The sequence below is a fragment of the Cannabis sativa genome, unplaced genomic scaffold, assembly GCF_029168945.1.
Source record: "Cannabis sativa cultivar Pink pepper isolate KNU-18-1 unplaced genomic scaffold, ASM2916894v1 Contig3, whole genome shotgun sequence".
Classification (NCBI taxonomy): Eukaryota; Viridiplantae; Streptophyta; class Magnoliopsida; order Rosales; family Cannabaceae; genus Cannabis; species Cannabis sativa.
The window spans coordinates 5,263,959-5,288,111 of NW_026870039.1; the positions used below are offsets into that span (position 1 = coordinate 5,263,959).

The window sequence follows — 24,153 nt, forward strand, 5'->3', positions numbered from 1 at the left end:
GGTCACGAGTGACAAGGTGAGCGTCAGTGTTGGGATTTGTCTTATCATGGTGGGAACCTATGGACAGTGTGAGTATCTTGGCTAGAGAGCCTCGATGCATGGATGCACTCATGGATGCTTGCGAGCATGACTCGGCGGGAGTTGTTCGAGAGACGAAGTGTGCACGAGGCACACGGCCGCGCGAAAAATGAGCCCATTGTTACTCGGATGGTTGGAAGGCTGACCTTGGCTTAGAGAAGTCAAAGTGCCGCACGAGTATTCTGCTGCCTGAAAAGGTGAGCCCGTGACAGTTGGTATCAGAGCCAAGTTCATCTCAGTGGGAGGTGAACCTGGTTGGCCTATCCTAGAGAGGATGTAGGCGTGTGGACGGATCAAGATGGTCCGAATGTTGGAACAAGACGTCGTTGAGCCAGTTAGTCTTTTAAAGAGGATCCGTAGGCTGAGATGGAGTTAAGACTTGGTTGCTTCTCTTCATGGGAATACTAGACATCCTAAAGAGGAGACATGGATGGTTGCTTCGAGTCAAGTTCAGGGATGCTAGAAAGACAACTACCACATGCAACTGTAGAGGGGAGCAACAAAATGTTTGAAACTCGTTGGCATAGGATAAGGTTGAGGGGATAGTCCATGTTGTATGCTTGGTACACTAGGCCAAGTTTGCCTGAGTGATATTGTAAGCCGCAGGAGGCGCTTTTGTTGAAAAGGAAGCTTGCTGGCAGGAGTGTGGAAGTAGTGCAGGGACCGTCAGATTCTTGTTAGTCACGACAGAGGTCGAGAGTTGATAACCGAGATGGTTCAGATGGGGACAGACATGGAATGCTTCAGTTGCTACATTGTGTGTCGAGAGGGACGCACATGGAGACCAAGGCAGGCAGAGGCCGCAATCGTCAGAGGATGGTTGTACTTGGAGGTGTTCGCATGCGAGTTTTATTTGATCCATATGGAAGCGCCGAGGCAGTTGAGTGGAATGTGTTGGCTTGTTAAATCGCCAGAGGGCGTAAGTCACACAAAGACATCGATAGAGATGCGGAGTTGTGGAATAAAGGCATCAAGGAAGCCAGCAGGGTTGAGAAGACCGAGCGCAAGCGTTGAGAAGGGTACTAGAGTTTGCATGATGGCCAGAGGGCTACATCATTAGAACTTAGTATACCGTGGGAGCCAGAAGGACGCGATGCAAGTGTGAATCAGTTGGATGGTTGAGTGGGAAGTTAGTGCATGCATGTGGAAATCGACAGGGGTGCTAATGAGATAGTTGACTTGAGAGTCACATCCTGCGGGATGCACTTTTAGATGACATGGTGTGCATGAAGAGTTGGGGCGGTCAGGCATTTGCGTGTGGGCATGTTGTCGAGGACGCCAACAGATGAAGTGGGGGAGAGACCTTCACGGTTCACTCAACAAGACTAGTTATTCATTAGAAGCATCGAGATGAGTATCATGGAGATTGATTGTTGTTCAGGGTGTAAAGTCAAGAAGACTCAGGACACAGGCAGAGCCAGTTATCTAGAGTGAAAGTCTGCAGGACTCAGGTACTAAGATAACACCATGGCAATGTTGGCCTAAGGCAAAAGTTAGCAGGACTAGGGCACTAAGGCAACAATGAAATGTTGAGGGGCGAAGAGTCAGAATGATGGAGGCATTAGTTCAACATCTTCATCAAAGTGAAATGTGGAGTGGAGGAACTGTATGCGAGTATGCGGTTAGCTTGCGAGCTGTACCTTGAGAGGTATTCCTCTTAGAGAGAAGTTCTTCCCAAGTTGAAGTGGGGGAGCCCACTAATTCATGTGTTTGAAGAATCAGGGTACTTGTTCAGTTTTGGTGTGTGAATCCAGAGGGAAACACTACAACAGATTGGTTGTTCAGGGTGAAGACTTGCATGATTGCTGCAAGCTGCAGATAGACAATATGCAAGGGCGTAGACTGAGATCAAGACTGAGCTAGTTTGCGGCATGTTATGGGCATGTTTTGTGTTTATGGGACACTGTAAGCCGAATGGTTCAGAGAACATATGCCGATGGGAGATAGCAGATTGGGATGACTTCAAGTCTTAAGAGTAAGACTGGCTGTCATCAAGTTTATCGAAAATTAGCGAGTCATTAGAGGATGCAGGGTTGATTTTGGGAGATAAACTTGTGACACAATTTTGGGAGCTGACACAAGCAGGAGCTCAGAGGAGCGAGTGTGCAGTGGGTCAGTGGGGCCTTTTGCATGAAGCCGTGGGTATGCGGTTGGGCCGAAGGGCCAATGTTGTGAACTTCGCGAAGAAATTGGGTGCAAGAGTGCACTTGGTGCTGCATTGGGTGCAGTTGGCTTGCGAGCCTCGTCTAGGTGGGACGCACCAAACTTTATCCTGCGATGAGAGTGTCTTGCTCGATTGCCATCAGGAGGATGGTGCGCCATAGAGTTGGCGTGTGTAGTTTCCGAAGGGACTTGTCCAGAGGGACTTGGCTTCAGTGGAGGCGCGTTTTGTAGGTGCCGTTGGGAACGGTTGGTTTGCGAACCTCACCCCGAGGGGTGCACCATACTTAGTCCGTGTCAAAAGGAGTATGCATTGGACGATTGGCGAGTGAGCTGCAATCAGAGGATGTGGTAGCTTCAGGGTCAGTGTTGCAAGGGCTATTTGATTGACTGGAGGGACGTCGTGATGGACTCAGAGGAGTTCATGTTGGGGGAGGTATTCTAGTGCAGAGGCACTACTCCATGGGTGGATCTGAATAGCGACAGTGGCACAGGGTCTTTGATCAAGTCCAAGAGTGGGCGTGCGAGATCATCACCAAGAGGGTGGTTCTATGGAGGTAGAGAGACAAGTGCAGACTTAGGATTCAGGAGAAGCTTGGGGTAAGCTTAGGAGTCGAGATCAGGAACAATTGCCTGCGGTCCGTCGATGAGGGCATCGACATGTTGAAGTGGGGGAGAATGTTACGTGCAGTCTATGATGGCACGTTACAAGCTAAGTGATGCCCACAAGTTGGCGAAGTGGTGGCGCATGTTGTGGTGCATGCAGGTGGCATGCTGATGCTTAGTTTGTATGCAGTGGCATTTTCGTAAATATCTTCAATATTGTCCGGAATGGGACGGGACTTGGTATTCATCATTTATTTGGGTCTACAAATAGAATGGTGCAATCGGTTTGGCGAAACTAGGTGATTTGGTATATGGTGCTTCCCATATGTCTACAGAGCAAAAATCATCTATGTTCCTGGTAGAAGGCTAAAAGCTCAGAATGCTCTTTAAGGGGGTACCCTGGTGTCAGCTCTCCACCACCCCTTACACCTTGGTGCTAAGTGAGCTACTACTAGCCAGTGGGGACTAGTAGGGCGGGCACATGAGGACCACGAGGGGACTCATATGTCTCCATGAGTTGGAGTACTCATGGACATTATCGGGCCGACCCGGTAGTGCGTCGAAGAATGCCGCCAGAGGTTCAATGGTACGTTTCCCTTGGCTTGTCGGTATGCCACTTGCACGAGACGTGGCCTAGATCCTTCAAGAGACGTCGCGGTGCGCCTAGGCCACGAGTCTCAACATGAGATGACACGGGTAGTCATTCGTGGACTAGTTTGCATACGCGCATGAGACGGATGTACCATGTTGGAAAGGGACAGAGGTCTAATGTATGCAACTTGTTTGGTGGCTTGTCTTGAGGGCCTGCCAACATGCGTGGAGGCATGGTGCCTTGAGGATTGGTCCATGGACGTATGGGAGTCCTTGGGCGACGAGAGAGACTATTCGGACAGTATCGAATGGGGCATGATAGAGGCGTTGGCTTGGTGTTGGCATCTTGCCACACATGCTACCTTGGTCACGAGTGACAAGGTGAGCGTGAGTGTTGGGATTTGTCTTACTATGGTGGGAACCTATGGACAGTGTGAGTATCTTGGCTAGAGAGCCTCGATGCATGGATGCACTCATGGATGCTTGCGAGCGGGAGTTGTTCGAGAGACGGAAGTGTGCACGAGGCACACGGCCGCGCGAAAAAATGAGCCCATTGTTACTCGGATGGTTGGAAGGCTGACCTTGGCTTAGAGAAGTCAAGGTTCCGCACGGGTATTCCGCTGCCTGAAAAGGTGAGCCCGTGACACCGAGGAATCATGGCGAGGAAGGTTGCTTGCAGCCATTCCGCGCGCGTGATGAGGGTGCTCATCATCCCGATTTTTCCAATTTTCAAAAATTCATAACTAATTCAAATTAAATCGAAATTGAGTTCTGTAAAAAAAAAGTAAATTGCTTAGAATTTTCTAAACTATCCAACAAAAATAATTACAGAGACAGAAAAGTAACTATTTTTCCTAGAATTCACAAACAACAATCAAACATCAATATGACACACAAAGCAACATGATACCATCCAAAACACAAACAAATCGTTTTAAGTCCAAATTTCTTGCAAGCAAATCAATTAACATGGCTCTGGTGCCAGTTGTTGGAAGTTATTTTACCAGGAACTTAGATCTACCCACAAGTATGTTGATTTAACAACCTAAATATGAACTTCTAAAACGATGGAAAATTAAACACATAAAAGTATCAGAAATCTTACATTGGGTGCAGCAGAATATATGTCTCCTCCCACTCAGATCTCTAACCCTTGATTCCTTTCTGTAGCAGAGTATAATCAAGATCTGAGCTCGATAGTCCTCCTTTATTGTTTCTGAATTCTACACAGCCTTCCTCACTATGATTGAGGTATTACTTGATGTGTGTGGGCACTACTCTAACACTTATAGATTTTGAAATAGTGAAGGAATAGAGAGAGAGAGGGTGGCGGCTCAGAGAGAATTTTGAGTGAGAAAATTCTGTCAGAATAATGTGTATGTATATGTTAAACTGAAGCCTTTGCCTTCTATTTATAGAAGACCACCCAGGGCTATGGTTGAATTAATTGAAATTTAAAATTGAAAAAATCAATGAGAAAAGGAAGCTTAAGTGGCCGGCCTCGGCATTGTGGAAACAAGGCTTGCCACTTTTCCAACTTTTCTTTTCCTACATTGATAGTTTCATGTTTTGTCAAAAACTGCCAATTCCTAATAATTATCAAATAATATATTATCATTTATTTTATTAATAATAAAACTAATTAAAGTTTCCTAATTAATAAATATGCCCTTCAAAATCTCTATTTACTGTTTTGCCCTTAATAAGTGATAAATTCTCAAATAGACACAGTCTATCTTGAGAATTATAATTGATTAATTAAAATCAATTAATTGAGTCTTACAAGTAATATTATCTCAACTAGTGGGGGGACCATGGGTCTATATATCCAAGCTTCTAATAAGTAGATCTAGATATTACTACTTAAATTCACTGACTTATTAATTCTTCGTTGAATCCACACATAGAACTCAGAATTGCACTCTCAGTATATAGAATGCTCTATATGTTCCACCATATAGACACATCATTAGTTATCCATTGTTATAATCCTAACGTGATCAATGATCCTCTATATGGATGATTTACACTGTAAAGGGACTAAATTACCGTAACACCCTACAATGTAGTTTATCCTTAAAACACTAACCCTATATAAATAATATTTCAACTAAGTGAAATGAGTACTCAATCATTTATCTCGTTTGGTTAAGCTCGAAGGAAATCACCCTTTGCTTACTATTCGCCAAATAGAAGCTATAGATTCCATATTTATGTTAGCGCTCCCACTCAATCGCACTACCGTGTTCCCAAAATGTATGTATTACCCTGACCAAAAAGTAGGCTTAACTAACAAATCAAAGAACACGAATAACACTCTTGAGATTGAGCCTAACCATATCAGGATTTCGATCATGTGATCTAGGATCAACTTAGTGATATTGAATTGAATAGATATTTACAGTAAGTTTTATAAATCTATTTCAAAGTTCAATATCGGTCCATTCCAATGCATACTCCATGCATCCAACCTGAGCTTTACTTTAACCAATGTTCTGGAAAGAACATAGCATTTCTCCAAATGCAAGTAAACTCTGTTGTAGATTGTCATATCAGTAAAACCCAGTGTTCTGATAAATCTGGGAATACTTTATTCACATAGTCATGTTTACTTTCCACTGTGTTGACAACACAATAAACATGATCAAGTATGTGAAAGGGGTTTGGATGAATTTATAAATCAAATAGACAAACAATTGATTAAGTGAATCAAAATATACACAAATGAATGAAAAATACTTCTGTTACTTTATTGATATTGAGTAATCTGGATTACATTGAAATAGAGTTTTATTTAGGGCATAAAACCCAACAAGCGTGCCTTACCATTAGGGCGTTACATTTTCCTTTGATAATATCTAAGTAGTTAATTATCTACTATGTGCGCAAGAAATTTATTATCTGCCATGCTTTTGATCTGCGAGCAGTTATTAATTCTACCTCGTAATAACAGTTATAATCTATTTCAAGCAAACGTGAATATACTTTTAATGATTTATCACTTTGTATATTTTTGATTGCTTATATGAATAGTTAAATCGTCTATTCATACACTAGGTTTAAGTACTTTTTTAAGACACCTTGATGTCTCGTTTAATACTTTCCTATATAATGCGAGCCGTTAGTATTCAGCTTCACATGGGAGTTATGAGTTATATCTCATTTATAACTTTTGATTTTTCTTTCTCGTCAGACAGATTTTTAATCAAAAAGTTATTCATAATAGTTTGATCCTCCTTTCTCGTCAGATAGGTTTGATCAACAAGAACTTTAAAAAAAAATTAAAAAAAATTTAAAGTTGGTGGGTTTGCACTATATCATGTATTTCCAGATAAATTTCGGTTAATCATACACATATGCCCTTCAAGTAATTTTAAAGAGTAAAACTTTGTAATTACTTGAAAAAAGAAATTATTAACTTTATTCATAACTGAAGTTCAAAATATTACATCATAGATGTGAGTTACAATCATCAGTTTACTAGTAGTAGGGTCGCAAATGTCCACGTTCTAGTAGTTCTTTATCAGCGAGCTATTCAGCCGAGCCAATTTGTTTACCCTGGTTCCTACTATTGCTTCAATCACATAAGGACCCTCCCAGTTCAGGTTGAATACTCTGCTGATGCGTCTCTTGTATTTGCAAATACTCGCCTTAGCACCAAATCTCCAACATTGAATAGCTTCTTTTTGATCCTTTTGTTGAAGTATTTTGTTACTCGGTGTTGGTATGCTGCATTAGTAATCAGTACGTTTTCATCAAGCAGATCCAAGGAAAATTTTAAGAGTTCTTGGTTTTCTTCTTGATTATAAAACTCTCGTCTATGAGTCGAGATGTTTACTTCCACATGTAATAGTGCTTCTGAGCCAAATGCTAGCGAGAATAGAGTATGTCATGTTGCTGTCTTCTCAGTAGTTTTATGAGCCCAAAGTACTTAAGGTAGTTCGCCGACCCATCTACCTTTGGCAGCGTCTGATTTCTTCTTGATAGTATCCTTCAAGGTTTTGTTGACATCCTTCACTTGTCCATTCGCCTGAGGCCTGGATACTGACGAGAAGCTCTTAATTATTTTGTTTCTCTCACATAACTCATTGAATAAGTCACCATCAAACTGAGTTCCGTTATCGGATACTATCTTCATTGGAATTCCGAACCTGCAGATAATGTTTTTGACAACAAAGTCGAGGACTTTCTTGCAAGTTATGGAGACAAAAGGTTCACCCTCGGTCCATTTAGTGAAGAAATCAACTGCCACTACTGCGTACTTGGCTCCTCCTCACCCTATGGGAAGTGCTCCAATCAGGTCAATTCCCCGTACAGCAAATGGGTAAGGCGAGGTCATCATTCTTAGTTCTGTCGGTGGTACGTGAGGTATATGTCAGAATCTCTGACACTTTTCACACTTTTTGACAAATTCATGGGTGTCCTTGTTGATGGTTGGCCATTAATATCCTTGTCTAATTATCTTTTTTGATAGACTTTTCCAACCTGCATGATCCCCACAAAAGCCTTCATGGATTTCCTTGATGATCTCGTTTGCTTCTGCAGGAAGAACACACTAAAGGAGAGGCATCGAATATCCCCTTCTGTACAACTCGCCTTCTATTATCGTGTAGCGAGGCACTGAATACAAGAGTTTTCGTGCCTCGTTTTTGTCAGTTGGAAGTTGTTCGTTGAGTAGATAGTTGATTATAGGAGTCATCCATGTGGGTGAGCTATCTATCATCTCGATGTCTTCCTTTTCACATACACTTGGCTCATTTAGCATTTCCACTGGAACCAAGTTTAGTTCATCCAAGTCGTTCTAGGAGGTCAGTTTTGCTAAGGCATCAGCGTTAGAGTTTTGTTCTCTTGGGATTTGCTCGATTTTACAATAATCGAACATTTCTAAGTTCTTTCGAACCCTCTCTAGATACTTAGCCTTTTTAGGCCCTTAGCCTAGTATTCCTCGAGAACCTGATTTACGATCAGTTGTGAATCGCTATAACATATGAGATTCTTAACCTTCAACGCTTCTGCTATCCTCAAACCAGCGATCAAGGCTTCATACTCAGCCTCGTTATTTGACGCGTCAAATTGAAATCTCAAAGCATAATGAAACTTAAAGCCTTCTGGCAAAATTAATATCACCCCTGCACCCGAGCCCTGCTTGTTGGATGCTCCATCCACGAATAACCTCCAAGTATCCGTGTCTCGCTGAACAAGTGGATTTTCTTCTGGAGTTATTCCTTCAATTAGGAAATCTGCCAAAGCTTGGCCATTAATGGATGTTTGATGGTGATAAGTTATGTCAAACTGCCCCAGTTCAATTGACCATTTTATCAATCTTTCAGAAGTGTCTGGTTTTGATAAAACTTGTCTCAAAGGTTGATTAGTTAACACTTTAATTGGGTGTGCCTGGAAGTAAGACCGTAACTTGCGAGATGCGTGGATTAGGCATAAGGCAAGTTTTTAAGAGGGGGATATCTCGATTCTGCCCCCAGTAACCTTTTACTGACATAGTAGACAGGTTGCTGGTGCTTTCCCTCTTCTCGCACTATTGCTGCACTAATCGCGTCTTCTAAGATAACTAAATAATGGAGTAATGTCTCTCCAGTTACTGGTTTCACCAAAATCGAAGGTGTCGCCAAATGCTTTTTAATGCTCTTAAAAGCCTCCTCGCATTCCTCTATCCATTCGAATTTCTCGTTGCCTCGCAATACATTGAAAAATGGTAGACACTTATCAGTTGACTTCGAAATGAATCTGTTAAGTGAAATCATCCTTCCTGTTAAGGCTGGACTTCCTTAGGCTTGGTTGGTGATGGCATATCTATCAAGGCCTTGATTTTCTCAAGATTTTCTTCAATGCCCCTCACGTTAACTATGAATCCCAGAAACTTTCCTGAAGAAACTCCAAAGGAAATTTTTTTTGGGTTAAGCTTCATATTATACTTTCTTAATATTTTGAAGCATTCTGCGAGGTCTGTAGTATGACTTCCACTCTTTACAGATTTCACTAACATATCATCGACGTAAACCTCCATGTTCCGCCCAATTTGATTTGCGAACATTTCATTCAATAATCGTTGATATGTTGCCCCAGCGTTCTTCAACTCAAATGGCATGACCTTATAGCAATAATGTCCATGTTGGTTATGAAGCTTGTATATTCCTGATCTTGGACATGCATTTTTATCTGGTTATATCCAGAGTATGCATCCATGAATGACATAAGCTCGTGCCCAGCAGTTGCATCCATCAACTGGTCAATCATTGGTAGTGGAAAGCAATCCTTTGGGCATGCCTTATTCAGATTAGAGAAATCAATACAAGTTCTCCAAGTTCCGTTGGGTTTTGGGACGAGAACAGGATTGGCTATCCACGAGGGGTAAAACACCTCGCGCATAACGTCGTTGACCAACAACTTATCCACTTCCTGTTTGAGTGCCCCTTGTCTCTCGAAATCTAAGGGCCTCCTCTTCTGTCTCTTTCTTAGGTAATTTGGATCGACATTTAAGTGATGAAAAATAATATTAGGGTCAATCCCTATCATATCTTCATGGTTCCAGGCGAACTGATCTTGGTTTGCCCTTAAAAAACTTATTGGCTGCTATTTCAATTGTTCATTGAGGTTATTCCCAATGTAAACAAACTTTGTGGGACTTCCTGGGTTCAGAACAACCTCTTCCAATTCTTCGATTGGCTTCAATTAATTTCTTTCATCTTGAATCTGAGGATCAAGATCTTCATCTTTCTTCTCGCCTTCTTCAGTCAAGACTGCCATTACCTGGTGACCAACTTTCCTGTGCTACAGCTCTATGTGATAGCATTTGCGAGCCAACATTTGATCACCTCGCACTGCTCCACACCCACTGGTGTTTGAAACTTAAGGGATAAGTGCTTAATCGAACTAACTGCCCTTAGTCCGATTAATGTTGGTCGACCCATAAATATATTGTAAGCCGATGACAGTTCGACAACCGAAAAATCTTGTATTATTGTGGTGGATAATGGTGCTTCGCCCAAAGTTAATGGGAGCTCGATTATTCCTTGACTAGTGACAGTAAATCCACAAAGATTTACCATGCAAGGTCTTAATTTAGCTTTTTCAAGCCCCATCTTCTTCAGTGTTTCCCTGTAAAGGATGTTCACTAAATTTTCATTGTCCACCAACACCCTTTTTATCCTCTTATTAGCGAGCTAGATGGTGATTACCAATGGGCCGACGTGAGGGTACCTCACGTCTTTTTCATCTTCCTCCGAAAATATAATCGGAGGTTCTTCACTGCTGGAGGCGAACTGTGGGACAACTTGTAGGGTCGTCCAGTGAAAAACATCATTGAGTTCAACGAGAGGGCTCAGGTGTTTGTTCGAAAGGAAGAAGCTCGAAAAGAGATGAACTTGTTAAAAACTGGCTCGGGAAGCAAACCCAGCACTATTTTAACAAGTACTATCTTGACTAAAGCTGATAACCCAGGGGCCTCTAGCTCAAAGAGAAAGGACGACTCTAAGGGTTCATTTAAGATAAGAAGAAATAAAAGAAGCACGACAAGTACGTGCCAGTTTACACCATTTATATCGAGCTTAGTCAAACTTGGGAAAATATATATCTCGCGCATGAGAACAAGGTTGGATTTAGTAAACCTGAGCCCATGAGGCACGCGAGGCATAAAAGAGATCCAATCAGATAGTATAAGTACCACAAAGACATCGGACACACGACAGATGAGTGTCGTCGGTTGAAGGATGAGATAGAGAGTCTCATCCCACGAGGCCACTTCAATCAATGTGTGAAAAGATAGGGCAACAGACATAACCAGCCCAATTCGCCCAAAAACCCAAGCAACCAGGGATTACAACCTCCTCCTATTGAGGGAGAGGATTGTTGGGTTTTATGCCCTAAATAAAACTCTGTTTCAATGTAATCCAGATTATTTAATATCAATAAAATAACAGAAGTATTTTTCATTCATTTGTGTATGTTTTGGTTCACTTAATCAATTGTTTGTCTATTTGATTTATAAATTCATCCAAACCCCTTTCACATGCTTGATCATGTTTATTGTGTTGTCAACACAGTGGAAAAGTAAACATGACTATGTGATTAAAGATTCCTAGATTTATCAGAACACTAGGGTTTTACTGATATGACAATCTACAACAGAGTTTACTTGCATTTGGAGAAATGCTATGTTCTTTCCAGAGCATTGGTTAAAGTAAAGCTTGGGTTGGATGCATGGAGTATGCATTGGAATGGACCGATATTGATTTTGATATAGATTTATTAAACTTACCGTAATATCTATTCAATTCAATATCACTTAGTTGATCCTAGATCAAATGATATTAATCCTGATATGATTAGGTTCAATCTCAAGAGTGTTATTCGTGTTCTTTGATTTGTTAGTTAAGCCTACTTTTGGGTCAGGGTGATACGTACATTTTGGGAACACGGTAGTGCAATTGAGTGGGAGCGCTAACATAAATATGGAATCTATAGCTTCTATCTGGCGAATAGAAAGTAAAGAATGATTTCCTTCGAGCTTAACCAAACGAAAATAAATGGTGGAGTACTCATTTCACTTAGCTGAAATATCATTTATACAGGGTTAAGTGTTTTAAGGATAAAATACATTGTAGGGTGTTACGGTAATTTAATCCCTTTACAATGTAGATCATCTATATAGAGGATCATTGATCAAATTAGGATTATAACAATAAATAATTTATGACGTGTCTATATGGTGGAATATATAGAGCGTTCTATATAGCTGTGAGTGCAATTCTAAGTTCTATGCGTGGATTTAACGAAGAATTAATAAGTCAGTGAATATAAGATGTAAATTCTTGATCTGCTTATTGGAAGCTCGGATATATAGACCCATGGTCCCCACACTAGTTGAGACAATATTACTTGTAAGACTCATTTAATTGGTTTTAATTAATTAATTATAATTCTCAAGTTAGACTATGTCTATTGTGAATTTATCACTTAATAAGGGCAAAACAGTAAATAGAGAGTTTATAGGGTATATTTATTAATTAGGAAACTTTGATTAGTTTTATTAATAAATATAATAAATGACAATATATTATTTAATAATTAATTATAATTATTAAATAATTAGATTTGACATTTATGTGGTTGAATGAGAAAATTGGCAATTTTGGAGAATGGGAAACTAGAAATGATAAAATAGGAAAGTTGCAAAAGTGAAAGGCTTGTTTCCACATTGCTATGGCTCATAACTCTATGAAAATAGAGTTATTTATATCTTTTTGGGCATTAAATTATCTTTGTTCTCAAGTATTTTTAGTTTATTTTAGTGATTTTTAGTTAGTTTTAAATAAATATTACTTTTAACATTTTTAGATTAGTTTTAGTTAAATTTTGTAATATTTTATTAGTTTTATTTAGTTTCCCATTTTTGTAAGTATTAATCTCAATGTTGTGTATTTTTATAAAAAAAGATTAAATGAATATTTTGGGCTTATTGTTAAAATTGAAGAAAAAAATGATATTAAAGTCCATAAACTAATTGAAGCCCAAGTGATTAATGTGTTTTTTTTTTCTTTATTAGGCATTTTTGTTAAAAAAATGTATAAAAAGTGAAAAAAGATAATGGGCCAAGTGAGGAGGGTTTTGCTTGGCATGAATTTGGAAGAGTTTATATATTGTTATATATACTCAAAAAAGGAGGTGAAGGGAATTACAAAAAAAGAGGAGGCGGCTGACAGTGAAGAAAAGAAGAAAAATGAAGAAAAAGAAGAAAAATAAAAAGAAGAAAAAGAAAAGAAAAAGAGAGAGAGAGAGAGAGAGAGAGATAGTTTTATTTAGGGTTTTAATTTAGCATTTTTAATTTTGAGATTGGCAAAAATCAAGAGGAAGAAGAAGAGCAATTTGGAGAAGAAACTTAGAGTCTTGTGACAAGCTCTAAATGGGTTTTTATTTCTATCTTTCTTTTCTTTTAAATTTTGTAATTTTTGCACAATCTATTATGAGTTAATTTTCTTTTTGGTAGAATTATTTTCTTGACTTAAATTGTGATTTGATATTTTGTTGCTATGTTTTAGTGAATTGATTTTGTTCATTCAAGTGTGTTTATTGTGCAATTGCTTACTTTTGCTTGATCACCATTAGTAGGTACTAGCTAATCTTAATTTTGGAAAAAATAGGGTTAGTGGAATTGCTTGAATGATGCATGAATATCACTTTGGAAAAATGTGATGTGTAAATGGCATAGGAATATGTTATTTACCATGTATGACTTGAAGGAATTGTGCTTAAATTGATATTCTTAAAATTAATTGGGCATATGAATATGTTAATTAATTAGAGAATCAAACCATAAATACTTTGGAAAAAGGATTATGACATTTTAAATTCCTAGTTGACACCATCAATTTGCAACAATATTCATTTGCACCATTATATCAACTTTGCATTTTTTAGGCCAATTTAATAGTTCTAGCTTGTTTTCTTCATAGTTTGTGTTTATTAATTTTTTTTTACATATTCTCATCACTTTATTTTATTTTATTCTTTTGTTGAAACTAATTTGTGAGTAATTAGTTTTATAAATCAATTTCCAATTTTCAATCCATGTGGAGACGATACTCGATTTATCACTTTATTACTTGTTAACGATTGCGTGCACTTGCGTATACGATTTTTCACAACAAGTTTTTGGCGCCGTTGCCGGGGATTGATTTAGTGAAATTTTATTTTTGGAACTTAATTACTATCAATTTGTTTTTTTTTTTTTAGTTTTTCATTTGTTCATTCTATTTTTCTTTTTCTATTTTACGCTTTGTTTGTCTTGTTTTGGTTTCTTTTGCAAGGTCTTGAGATGTCTCATTTACAAGTCCTTATGAATTTTGTTCAACATGACTTGGAGCCCTTGTATGAAGCATGGTGGAGATACAAGGCACTCCTAATGAGGTTTCCATATCATGGGTTGTCCAAAGAGTGTCAATTAGAAAGCTTCCTAAATGGGTTGAATCCAAGCACACGAAAATGGGTAGAAAGAGGAAATGGTACCACCAATTTCTACCAACTATCAATTGATGAAGCCTATTGGATGTTGGAAGACATGACAGAGTACAATGAGTGGTGTTGTAATTGTCCAAACAATGACCATGTTTGGGAGGACAATTACAACAATTTGGAGCCAAATTTTGACACTTACACTTAAGGACCAAATGATGAGATTTTAGAAGATTTACAAAAGTTCAACATAGAAGAAGATCTTCATCAAATGGCTCAATCAAGCTCACTTGAAGTGTTGATGATGGAGTTCATGGCTAAAAATGATGCCTTAATTCAAAGCCAAGCTTCATCCTTGAGGAAATTAGAGAACCAATTTGAGCTTTTGGTGAATGAATTGCGTGATAAATCCCATGAAACTTTGGGTATTGATATGGAAAATTCAAGGGAGAAAGAAGAAAGTAAAAATGTCATTTTGAGGAGTGGTGATGAGTTGGAGATACTTGGGGAAAATTTTGAGCAATTACAAGAGTTCACTTCAATCCAAAGTAGTGAAATAAAAGATAAGGAAGCAAGCATTCCAAGTTGGTCAACATTTATTGCTGCTCATAATGCTGTAGCATTATCACAGCAAAACTGCCCAGTTTTTGAAAAAATTCAGCAAGAGCATTTTTGCATTCCTCAAGTCAAAGAGCTCATGATAATGGAATGTTATGTTTATGAAGATCCTTTTTGGCCACCACCTCCTCCTCCACCATTGGCATGGTACCTTGGCATCCATCATGGGCATTCATCAAATTCAAGTCAAGTTGAGCATTTCGCCTTTTCAATTCCATATCTCGCCAAGCTTGAGGGCATCCACGACAAAGACCCATTTGTGAGGGCATATTCCACTCTCTATGGGCGAAAGCCGCTCTTTGATGGGGGCTTCTCAAAAAGTAAAGCCGACGACTTTAAATCAAGCGCTTCTTGGGAGGCAACCCAAGCCTTCTAAACTTTGTCTTTATTTTGTTTTAAATTCAATAAACATACAATGTTAAATAGCTTTGACAATTGCATTGTAGTTGTTAGGTCCTTTTTTGGCAATTTAGTTGTCAAAATATTTCTTAATTAATGTGCATTTTATTGAGCATTCAATTTGTTTTTATCAACTCTAGACCCTTTTTCCAGGGGGAGTTGTGTTTGGTACCTGTGAACTATTTGGTTTAAAAGTTAGCATGTTTCTTTAGTTATTGTTGGTTTTCGATTGTGTTACTCAGGGGGAGTAGTTATTTGTTATGGCTAACTTTATCTTGCAGGTACTTTGTGTTAAAAATTATTTTGTTCATCTAAAGTGCCAAAGGGGGAGATTGTAAAGTCTTTTTTTGGCAAGTTAGTTGACAAAATAATTTTTCCATTTATGGTAAGATTGTTGTGCATTCATATTCGATTTCTTACCTTATAAATTCGGATTGTAGTTGCCCTTTTCCTTGTTTGGAAAGTTGCACTTTCAGCTGAACTTTCCTTTGTTGAAATCTTCTCAAAAGAGAAGGAATTCTCTTTTGGAAAGTTGTCTTTTTTAGGGAAACTTTGTTTATTGCCTTTTCCTTATTGATTTCGATTGTATCTTGATACAATCAGAATATCTAATCTGTTTTTGGCAGGAATCAAGCATTGATAGAGGATCGGACCCGATTATAGCAAGTTTCCCGTTTCTGGTCAGATCTGCTGCGTCAGCATCCGAATCTGATGTAGCAGATCGTGTTTCTTTTGGAAATTTTTTGTACAGCTGCTAATTCGAACTTGTGGTTGCCTCTTTGGTTTCTATGGTCTATAAATAGAGCCTAGAGAGCAACCATTCGAATTACCTCTTCCATTATTCATTTTCTACATTTATCTTTTGAGAGAAGAGAGTCTTTCTTTGTTTTGTGAGAGCCTAGTTGTTCATCTAGGTTCTAGTTGTTCTATTTCTGTTCTTACTCTATCCTAGAGGTTGTGAAGAACTACTTGACTGAACAAGAGATTGGTCTTCGGGAGAAGACTTGATAAACCCTTACTTCGGGAGGAAGTAAGCACTTGGTCTTCGGGAGAAGACTTGTTGAAGCCTTACTTCGGGAGGAAGTAAGCACTTGGTCTTCGGGAGAAGACTTGTTGAAGCCTTACTTCGGGAGGAAGTAAGCACTCACACTTCAAAGACGAAGGGAGTTCGGGCTTGAAGGTGTTTCAAGAAGTCAGATTCATAAAGTGGATTACAAAGGATTGCGGCAATACTTTAGAGGGAGTCTAAACTTGTTTAAGTCAATTGTCTTTGTAATTTTGATACTTTATTAATTGATTTCATTCTCTGGGCGTGGCCCCGTGGACTAGGAGTGTTCGAGAGAACACTGATACCACGTATAAATCTCTTGTGTCAAGTTATTTATTTTTCTGCAAATATTTTATATTTTGCCTGTTCAGTTTTTGTAACACCCCGATTTCCCGAGATGTCACATAGGATAGTCCGTATAAAACAATTTAATAAGACAAAGACAAACAAATACTTCTATATTGAAAAATATCCAAGCATGAGATCTCATTGTTTAAAACAAAATTCTTTTAGTACTGTAAACTTAAATAAGAACTAGTTAAGTCAAAATAATAGTTCCAAAATGTTTAGCAGTAAAAAAAAAAACATTAAAAGCAAAATACTGTGCCAGCCCCCTAACATGCGGTCCATGCCTCGAGCTCTTCATTCTCACTGCTTAGCCTTACCCTTACCTGCACACAGAGTACCCGTGAGCTAACGCCCAGTAAGAAGAGCTATGTAGGACATAACCCTCCTAACTAGTTACTTGACATAATTTGCTCTTTAATATTAATCAACAGTAATTCACATTCCATAAATATATCCACAACGCATGTTGTTCTCACATGCACACATCAAGTCTCATACCGCACATTATACTCACATACAATAATCACTATACACTCATGTTGATCAGACATGAGGTAACCTGCCCTGCCTTGTGTTATTCTCACACTTGGCATCCAACAGGGCAATTAATTACCATAAGTTGTACTCACCCATGATAATGTTATAACCTGCAAGTGTTATGCTCACACAAGCAGCAAGACCCTAATATTATTCTCATGCTAACGATGCTCACAAAATATAAGGAAATCACAATACAATCAAATTAAATAACAAACCAACCCAAGTTGTATGCATAACATACACCCTGTGTACAGATGTCCACTCTTCTTACCTCAGTTGCTAAGACCACACTTGCTACCTCGAGCACCTCAACGAATTTCCTTGTTGAGAACAAGATCCTAGACATTCATTAACACAACAATACACTCAAAATACATTCAAGTATGAATCTCTAAACTCATACAGAAACTTACGTAAGAATACGTAACACATAGGTCCATTTCACTTGCATGACACACCATACATAAGCATTTATTATTTTGATTCACACAAACATATTGCATGGACTCAAACAAACATTCTTAACGTAAAACATGAATTCATACAACACATTTTTATGTAAAATTTACTAAAATACTATTTATTCTTATTAAAGTCTAAATAAATAGTTAATTAATCACCAATAATTATAATAAATACCTACAACAACCAATAAATAATAAAACCTATTCCATTTGATATCATAGGCAGTAAATGGTATTACAAAAATACATTTTACTATTTTAACAACACTTATCCATTTTTCATAATTAACTTAAGCATTAATTAAGTAAATTCATGAAAAATACCAAAATTGATTAAAAACCAAATCTAACTCTTCTAATACACTTTATAATCTGTAATAGGTCATAAATAATTTTCTTTGAATTTTCTAAGCAACCTAGGTATTTTTCATAATTAAAATAAGAAATAACATCAATAATTCATGAAAACTACATAATCGCTTGAAAATTCAATTTACCAATTTTATAACAGTTTATATATCATAGTCCATCATATAAAATAAATCTAGATTTTTCTGAGCAACCTAAGTATTTTTCATAATTAATTTAATAAATAACACAAATAATTCATGAAAAATACAAAATTAACCGAAATTCGAATCTACCAATTTTGCAATAGTTTATATCTCATAACTAATCATATAAAATATATTTAGATTTTTCTGAGTAATCTAAGTATTTTTCTTAATTAATTTAACAAATAAACCAAATAATTCACAATAAATCAAATAATTGCAAGAAAATTATCAAACTTCATAGTAGGCCTAAGAACACCTAGCACAAGTCAAGAACTGAAAGAAAATCGAAAAATAACCTCCAGAAACCCCTGAACGGAGTGTCGCCGGAGTTCTCGTCGGTTTCGTCGCCGGTAAAGTGTAACTTTGTCTCCGATTGCTCTTGAAGCGTCCTTTCGATTGGGGAAGCTCTCCACAATGCTCAGGACCTCAAAACGATCAAGAAAAGTGGTCCGAGAAGGCAGATCAGGGTTGTCTTCTTCGTTGGCGGTGTACCGTCTTTAATGGAGTCAAAATTTTGGATTTTCGTTTTGGACGTTAAAGCTTCGTTTTCTTACGTCAAAAACAATCCTTAGGGTCCCATGCACTCAAATATAACCTCCCTTGACCCAAGAACAAGCTTAAACACGTTCGAATTCGAGTCCGTAACTAAGCCGCACCTTTGAAGCTTCAAAAATGGCGAATCTTAAAACGACGACTTCCACCCCTTATACCACGTTAAAAAGCTTCCTTAGGTCGTATATAAGCGATCCCAAACCCCCACTTTCACCCAGGTTGCGCTCCGCTTGAAGAAACAAAAATTTTCGGTATCGTATACGCCGTATATTTCACTCTCTCTCTCTCGTTCGTTCTCTGTTTTTGGTGTACGAAAATAGAGCTCAAAACCTAATTTCTATCGTGTTTAAACTCAAGCAAAGAGATCGCATTGAACCGAAGTGGAACGATTCTCATTCCACAAAAAATTCGGTTCGGTTTCGAACGTGCATATATATCGCATAACAGTAACAATGATAATAGTTATAATAATGATAATAAGAATAATAATAATAATAATGATAATAATGATAATACTACGTATAATAATAATAATAATAATAATAATAATAATAATAATAATATACCCATATAACAATATCCAGACATATGTATCTATTAGGCATTATGCACATGCCAATAAAATCAAATATTATATCATCATAAAAATAATCCCATACATATTTAAATCCATAAATATGTAAAATAAAAAATAAAAAAAAATACTCTCAGCTAAATAAAATTACAAAAATACCATTTCGGAGTTAGCGGATATTACAATTATCCCCCTCTAAAAGAAAATTTCGTCCGGAAATTTTACTCAAATAATTATGGATATTGTTCTCGCATATCAGACTCTAGCTCCCAAGTAGCTTCCTCAACCACGCTATTTCTCCATAGGACTTTCACCAAGGTGATTGTCTTATTTCTCAAAATCCTATCCTTTTGATCAAGAATCTTTACCGGACGTTCATTGTAGGATAAATCTTCCTGCAAACCCAGTGTTTCATAGTTCAAAACATGCGATGGGTCTGACACATATTTCCGGAGTTGAGATACATGAAATACATTGTGCACCCCAGATAATGATGGCGGTAAAGCTATTCTATAAGCTACACTGCCCACTCTATCCAATATCTGAAATGGACCAACATATCTAGGACTTAGTTTCCCTCTCTTGCCAAATCTCTTCACCGAGAGTCCTTTTCGTGGTGTCACTCGAAGAAACACATGATCACCCACTTCGAACTCAATGTCTCTCCGCTTCAGGTCTGCATAAGATTTACGTCTCGCTTCCGCGCTGTGATCATTCTAGCCCTGATCTTCTGAATAGCTTCGTTGGTGTGCTGAACTGCATCTGGCCTAGGAGTTTGTTCTCTCCCAACTCATCCCAATGCAGTGGAGACCTGCATTTTCTTCCATACAACATCTCATAGGGTGCTACCCCGATAGTAGACTGATAGCTGTTGTTGTAAGAAAATTCAATCAAAGGCAGGTATTTGCTCCATGATCCTTGGAAATCTATCACACATGCCCTCAATATGTCTTCCAAGATCTGATTTGTTCTCTCAGTCTGACCAACTGTCTCTGGATGATATGCAGTACTGAACTTTAATCGAGTTCCCATTGCTCTCTGTAAGCTTTCCCAAAAAGATGAAGTGAACCGAGCATCTCGATCACAAACAATAGAATACGGTGCCCCATGTAATCTCACAATCTCATTCACATACAGTTCAACAAGATGGTCCATGGAATAAGTCATGCGTACTGGTAGAAAATGGGCAGATTTTGTATACCTATCGACGACTACCCAAATGGCGTCATGTTGCTTTGTAGTCTTAGGTAACCCAGTCACAAAATCCATGGAAATCTCTTCCCACTTCCATTCAGGGAGCTTCAGTGGTTGTAATAATCCCGCTGGTCTTTGATGCTCTGCTTTAACTTGTTGACATGTTAAGCATTTGGCCACAAATTCAACTACATCGTTTTTCATACCAGGCCACCAATACAATGCTTTTAGGTCATGGTACATTTTAGTGGTCCCGGGATGAACTGAATAAGGTGTAGTATGAGCTTCTACCAATATCCCCTTCTTGAGCTCATCATTATCGGGAACATAAATTCGTCCCTTGAACCGAATTAATCCCGTGTCTGATATTTCATAATCTTTGGCGTTACTATTCAAAATTTCTTGCTTTAGTTCACTGAGCTTTTGATCTGTCGTCTGCCCCTCCTTAATTCTTTCTAACAAAGTGGATTGAAGTGTGACCTTTGCAAGTTGCCCTGTAATAAACTCTATACCAGCTCGTTCCATGTCTTCCACTAGTTCCCTTGATACTCCTTGTAAAGTGGAAACTAGTCCGGACTCCGTACGCCGAGTGCATCCGCTACCACATTGGCTTTACCGGGATGGTACATTATCTCGCAGTCGTAGTCTTTGACTAGCTCCAACCATCTCCTCTGCCTCATGTTTAACTCCCTCTGGGTGAAAAAGTACTTTAAACTCTTATGATCGGTGTAGATTTCACATTTCACTCCATAGAGATAATGACGCCAAATTTTTAGTGCAAAAACCACTGCGGCTAACTCTAGGTCATGTGTCGGGTATCTCTGTTCGTATTCTTTTAATTGCCTTGAAGCGTAAGCAATTACCTTCCATTCTTGCATTAGAACACAACCCAACCCTTGTTTAGATGCATCACAATATACCGCAAATTGTCCCTCTTCTGTTGGTAAACTGAGGATTGGTGCTGAGATAAGTCTATTCTTCAACTCTTGGAAGCTTTGCTCACACTTGTCTGACCAGAAAATTTTAGATTCTTCCTAGTTAATTCTGTTAAGGGTGTGGCTATCTTTGAGAACCCCTCAACAAACCTTCTATAATAGCCTGCTAAACCCAAAAAGCTTCGAACCTCTGAGGCGGTCTTTGGTCTAGGCCATTCTTTCATTGCAGCAACCTTGGCAGGATCTACTTTTATTCCCCCGTTAGTGACAATGTGGCCCAAAAATGCAACCTCGGACAACCAGAACTCACATTTTTTGTACTTGGCATACAATTGATGTTCTCTCAGTCGCTGCAAGGTCAAGCGTAAGTGCTCCTCATGTTCCTCCTCTGTCTTAGAATAAATCAATATATCATCTATGAATACAATGACAAAGGCGATCCGGATATTCCTTGAAGACTCGGTTCATGAGGTCCATAAAAGCTGCTGGGGCATTTGTAAGTCCAAATGACATCACCATGAACTCGTAATGTCCGTATCTCGTTCTGAAGGCTGTCTTCGGTATGTCTTCATTTTTGATTCTTAGCTGATGGTATCCTGAACGAAGATCAATCTTAGAAAACACCTTTTTCCCTTGAAGCTGGTCAAACAAGTCGTCAATCCTCGGTAATGGGTACCGATTCTTTATAGTCACCTTGTTCAGTTCTCGGTAATCTATGCACATTCTCATAGTACCGTCTTTCTTTTTAACAAATAAAACTGGTGCGCCCCACGGAGAGTAGCTAGGTCTGATAAACCCTAACTTAAGCAATTCTTCCAACTGTATTTTGAGTTCTTTCAATTCAGATGGTGCCATCCAATATGGTGCGCGGGAAACTGGTGCTGTTCCGGGCACTAATTCTATCACAAATTCGATTTCTCTGTGTGGTGGTAACCCGGGTAACTCCTCTGGAAATACATCAAGAAACTCAGCAACTACCCGTGTTTCCTCCGGCTCTCTTTCAATTTTCTTGGTGTCATCAACCACATTAACTAGATACCCTAAGCACCCACACTGCTATAGTTGCCCAGCCTTCATTGCCGAAATAATAGGAGTGCGGGGTTTCTTTCCAACCCCCCTGAACTCGAAAGTCTCTCCATCTTCTGGTGTGAAAACAACTTTCTTTTGCTTGCAGTCAATTGATGCTCCATATTTGGTAAGAAAATCCATGCCCAAGATTACATCAAAATCAAATAAATCTAATACAATCAGGTCTACAAATAATTCTCTACCATCTATCCTGACAGGTATACCCCTAAGCCAACTTCTAGAGATTACAACCTCCCCAGATGGTAACATGGTCCCAAACCCCACAGTAAATAATTCACTCAGTGCATTTATATGATTTACAATTGTGCTAGCAATAAAGGAATGAGTTGCACCAGAATCAAACAAAACTTTACAAGTGGTGTTGGCCATAGGAATCTGACCTGATACAACCGAAGGACTGGCCTCAGCTTCTGCTTGAGTGATGGCAAAAACTCTGGCTGGAACATACTTGTCATCTTTCTTGGGTTCTGCTCTATTCCCAGTCTGTCCCCACAGTGGGCAATTGCGTTTGATGTGTCCTTCTTTTCCACATTTGTAGCATGCTTTTGCGCGACACTCGCCGAGATGACGTTTGGTACATTTAGGGCATTCTGGAATGTTTTGCCCACTGCTGCCATTAAATCGTTGGTCGTTATCACTTTTGTACCTCTTGTCTTGACTTGGCTGCCCGGACTGGTCCTGTCCCCGTTTCTTGTGGTCATTAGAATTGGCTCCACCTTTCTTAGATTCTCTCCTGGCAGCATTTTCCTTCCAAATTTTGTTTTCACTTCGCTCCGCCGTAAGAGCCATTTCGACAACTTGAGCATAACTGAATTGACCTCTTGACACAATTTCCACATCTCGAGCAACCATTGGTTTCAGGCCTTCCACAAATCTATGCGCTCGCACTCTATCAGTAGGTACCAGATCTGGAGCGAATTTTGCCAATCTATCAAATTTTTGTGCATACTCGATCCACGGTAAGACTCCACTTGGACTAACCCGGTAAATTCATCGACCTTCTTCTTGCTAGAATCGCCGAGTTATAATACTTCTCATTAAAGACCCTTTTGAAATCGTCCCAGTTCATGGTATCTACATCCTTTGTTTGTTCCACCACCTCCCACCAGATACGAGCATCTTTCCTCAGCATGTAAGATGCACACTTCACTCGGTCATTCCCATCCACCCTTAGCATCTGCAAAATGCTTTCTATGCGACTTATCCACTCCTCAGCCACTACCGGGTCTATGCCTCCCTCAAACTCAGGTGGGTGTTGTTTCCGAAATCTCTCTGCTAACAACTCATGTCTAGCCTCTGTAGCAGGATATACCACTGCAGCTGGTGGGTCTCTATTTTCTGCATCCTGCCTTATTTGGACTGGCGGCTCCGGTTGACGTCTCAGCTGACGAAGTTCTTCATCCTACCTATGAATGATTCCTTCCAGTGCGGCAAT

At 38.9% G+C, this 24,153-nt stretch overlaps 1 protein-coding gene across 1 annotated transcript; it reads right to left on the minus strand.

Annotated features, from left to right (window-relative positions):
• Nucleotides 1-16,837: 16,837 nt before the first annotated feature.
• Nucleotides 16,838-23,531, minus strand: LOC133033234 (uncharacterized). The gene is made up of 2 exons (XM_061107905.1): nucleotides 23,099-23,531; nucleotides 16,838-17,691 (listed from the first exon to the last, which is right to left on the minus strand). Exons 1-2 carry the CDS (start codon nucleotides 23,505-23,507, stop codon nucleotides 17,648-17,650), a joined length of 453 nt encoding a protein of 150 aa, XP_060963888.1. The 5' UTR covers nucleotides 23,508-23,531; the 3' UTR covers nucleotides 16,838-17,647.
• Nucleotides 23,532-24,153: the final 622 nt, after the last annotated feature.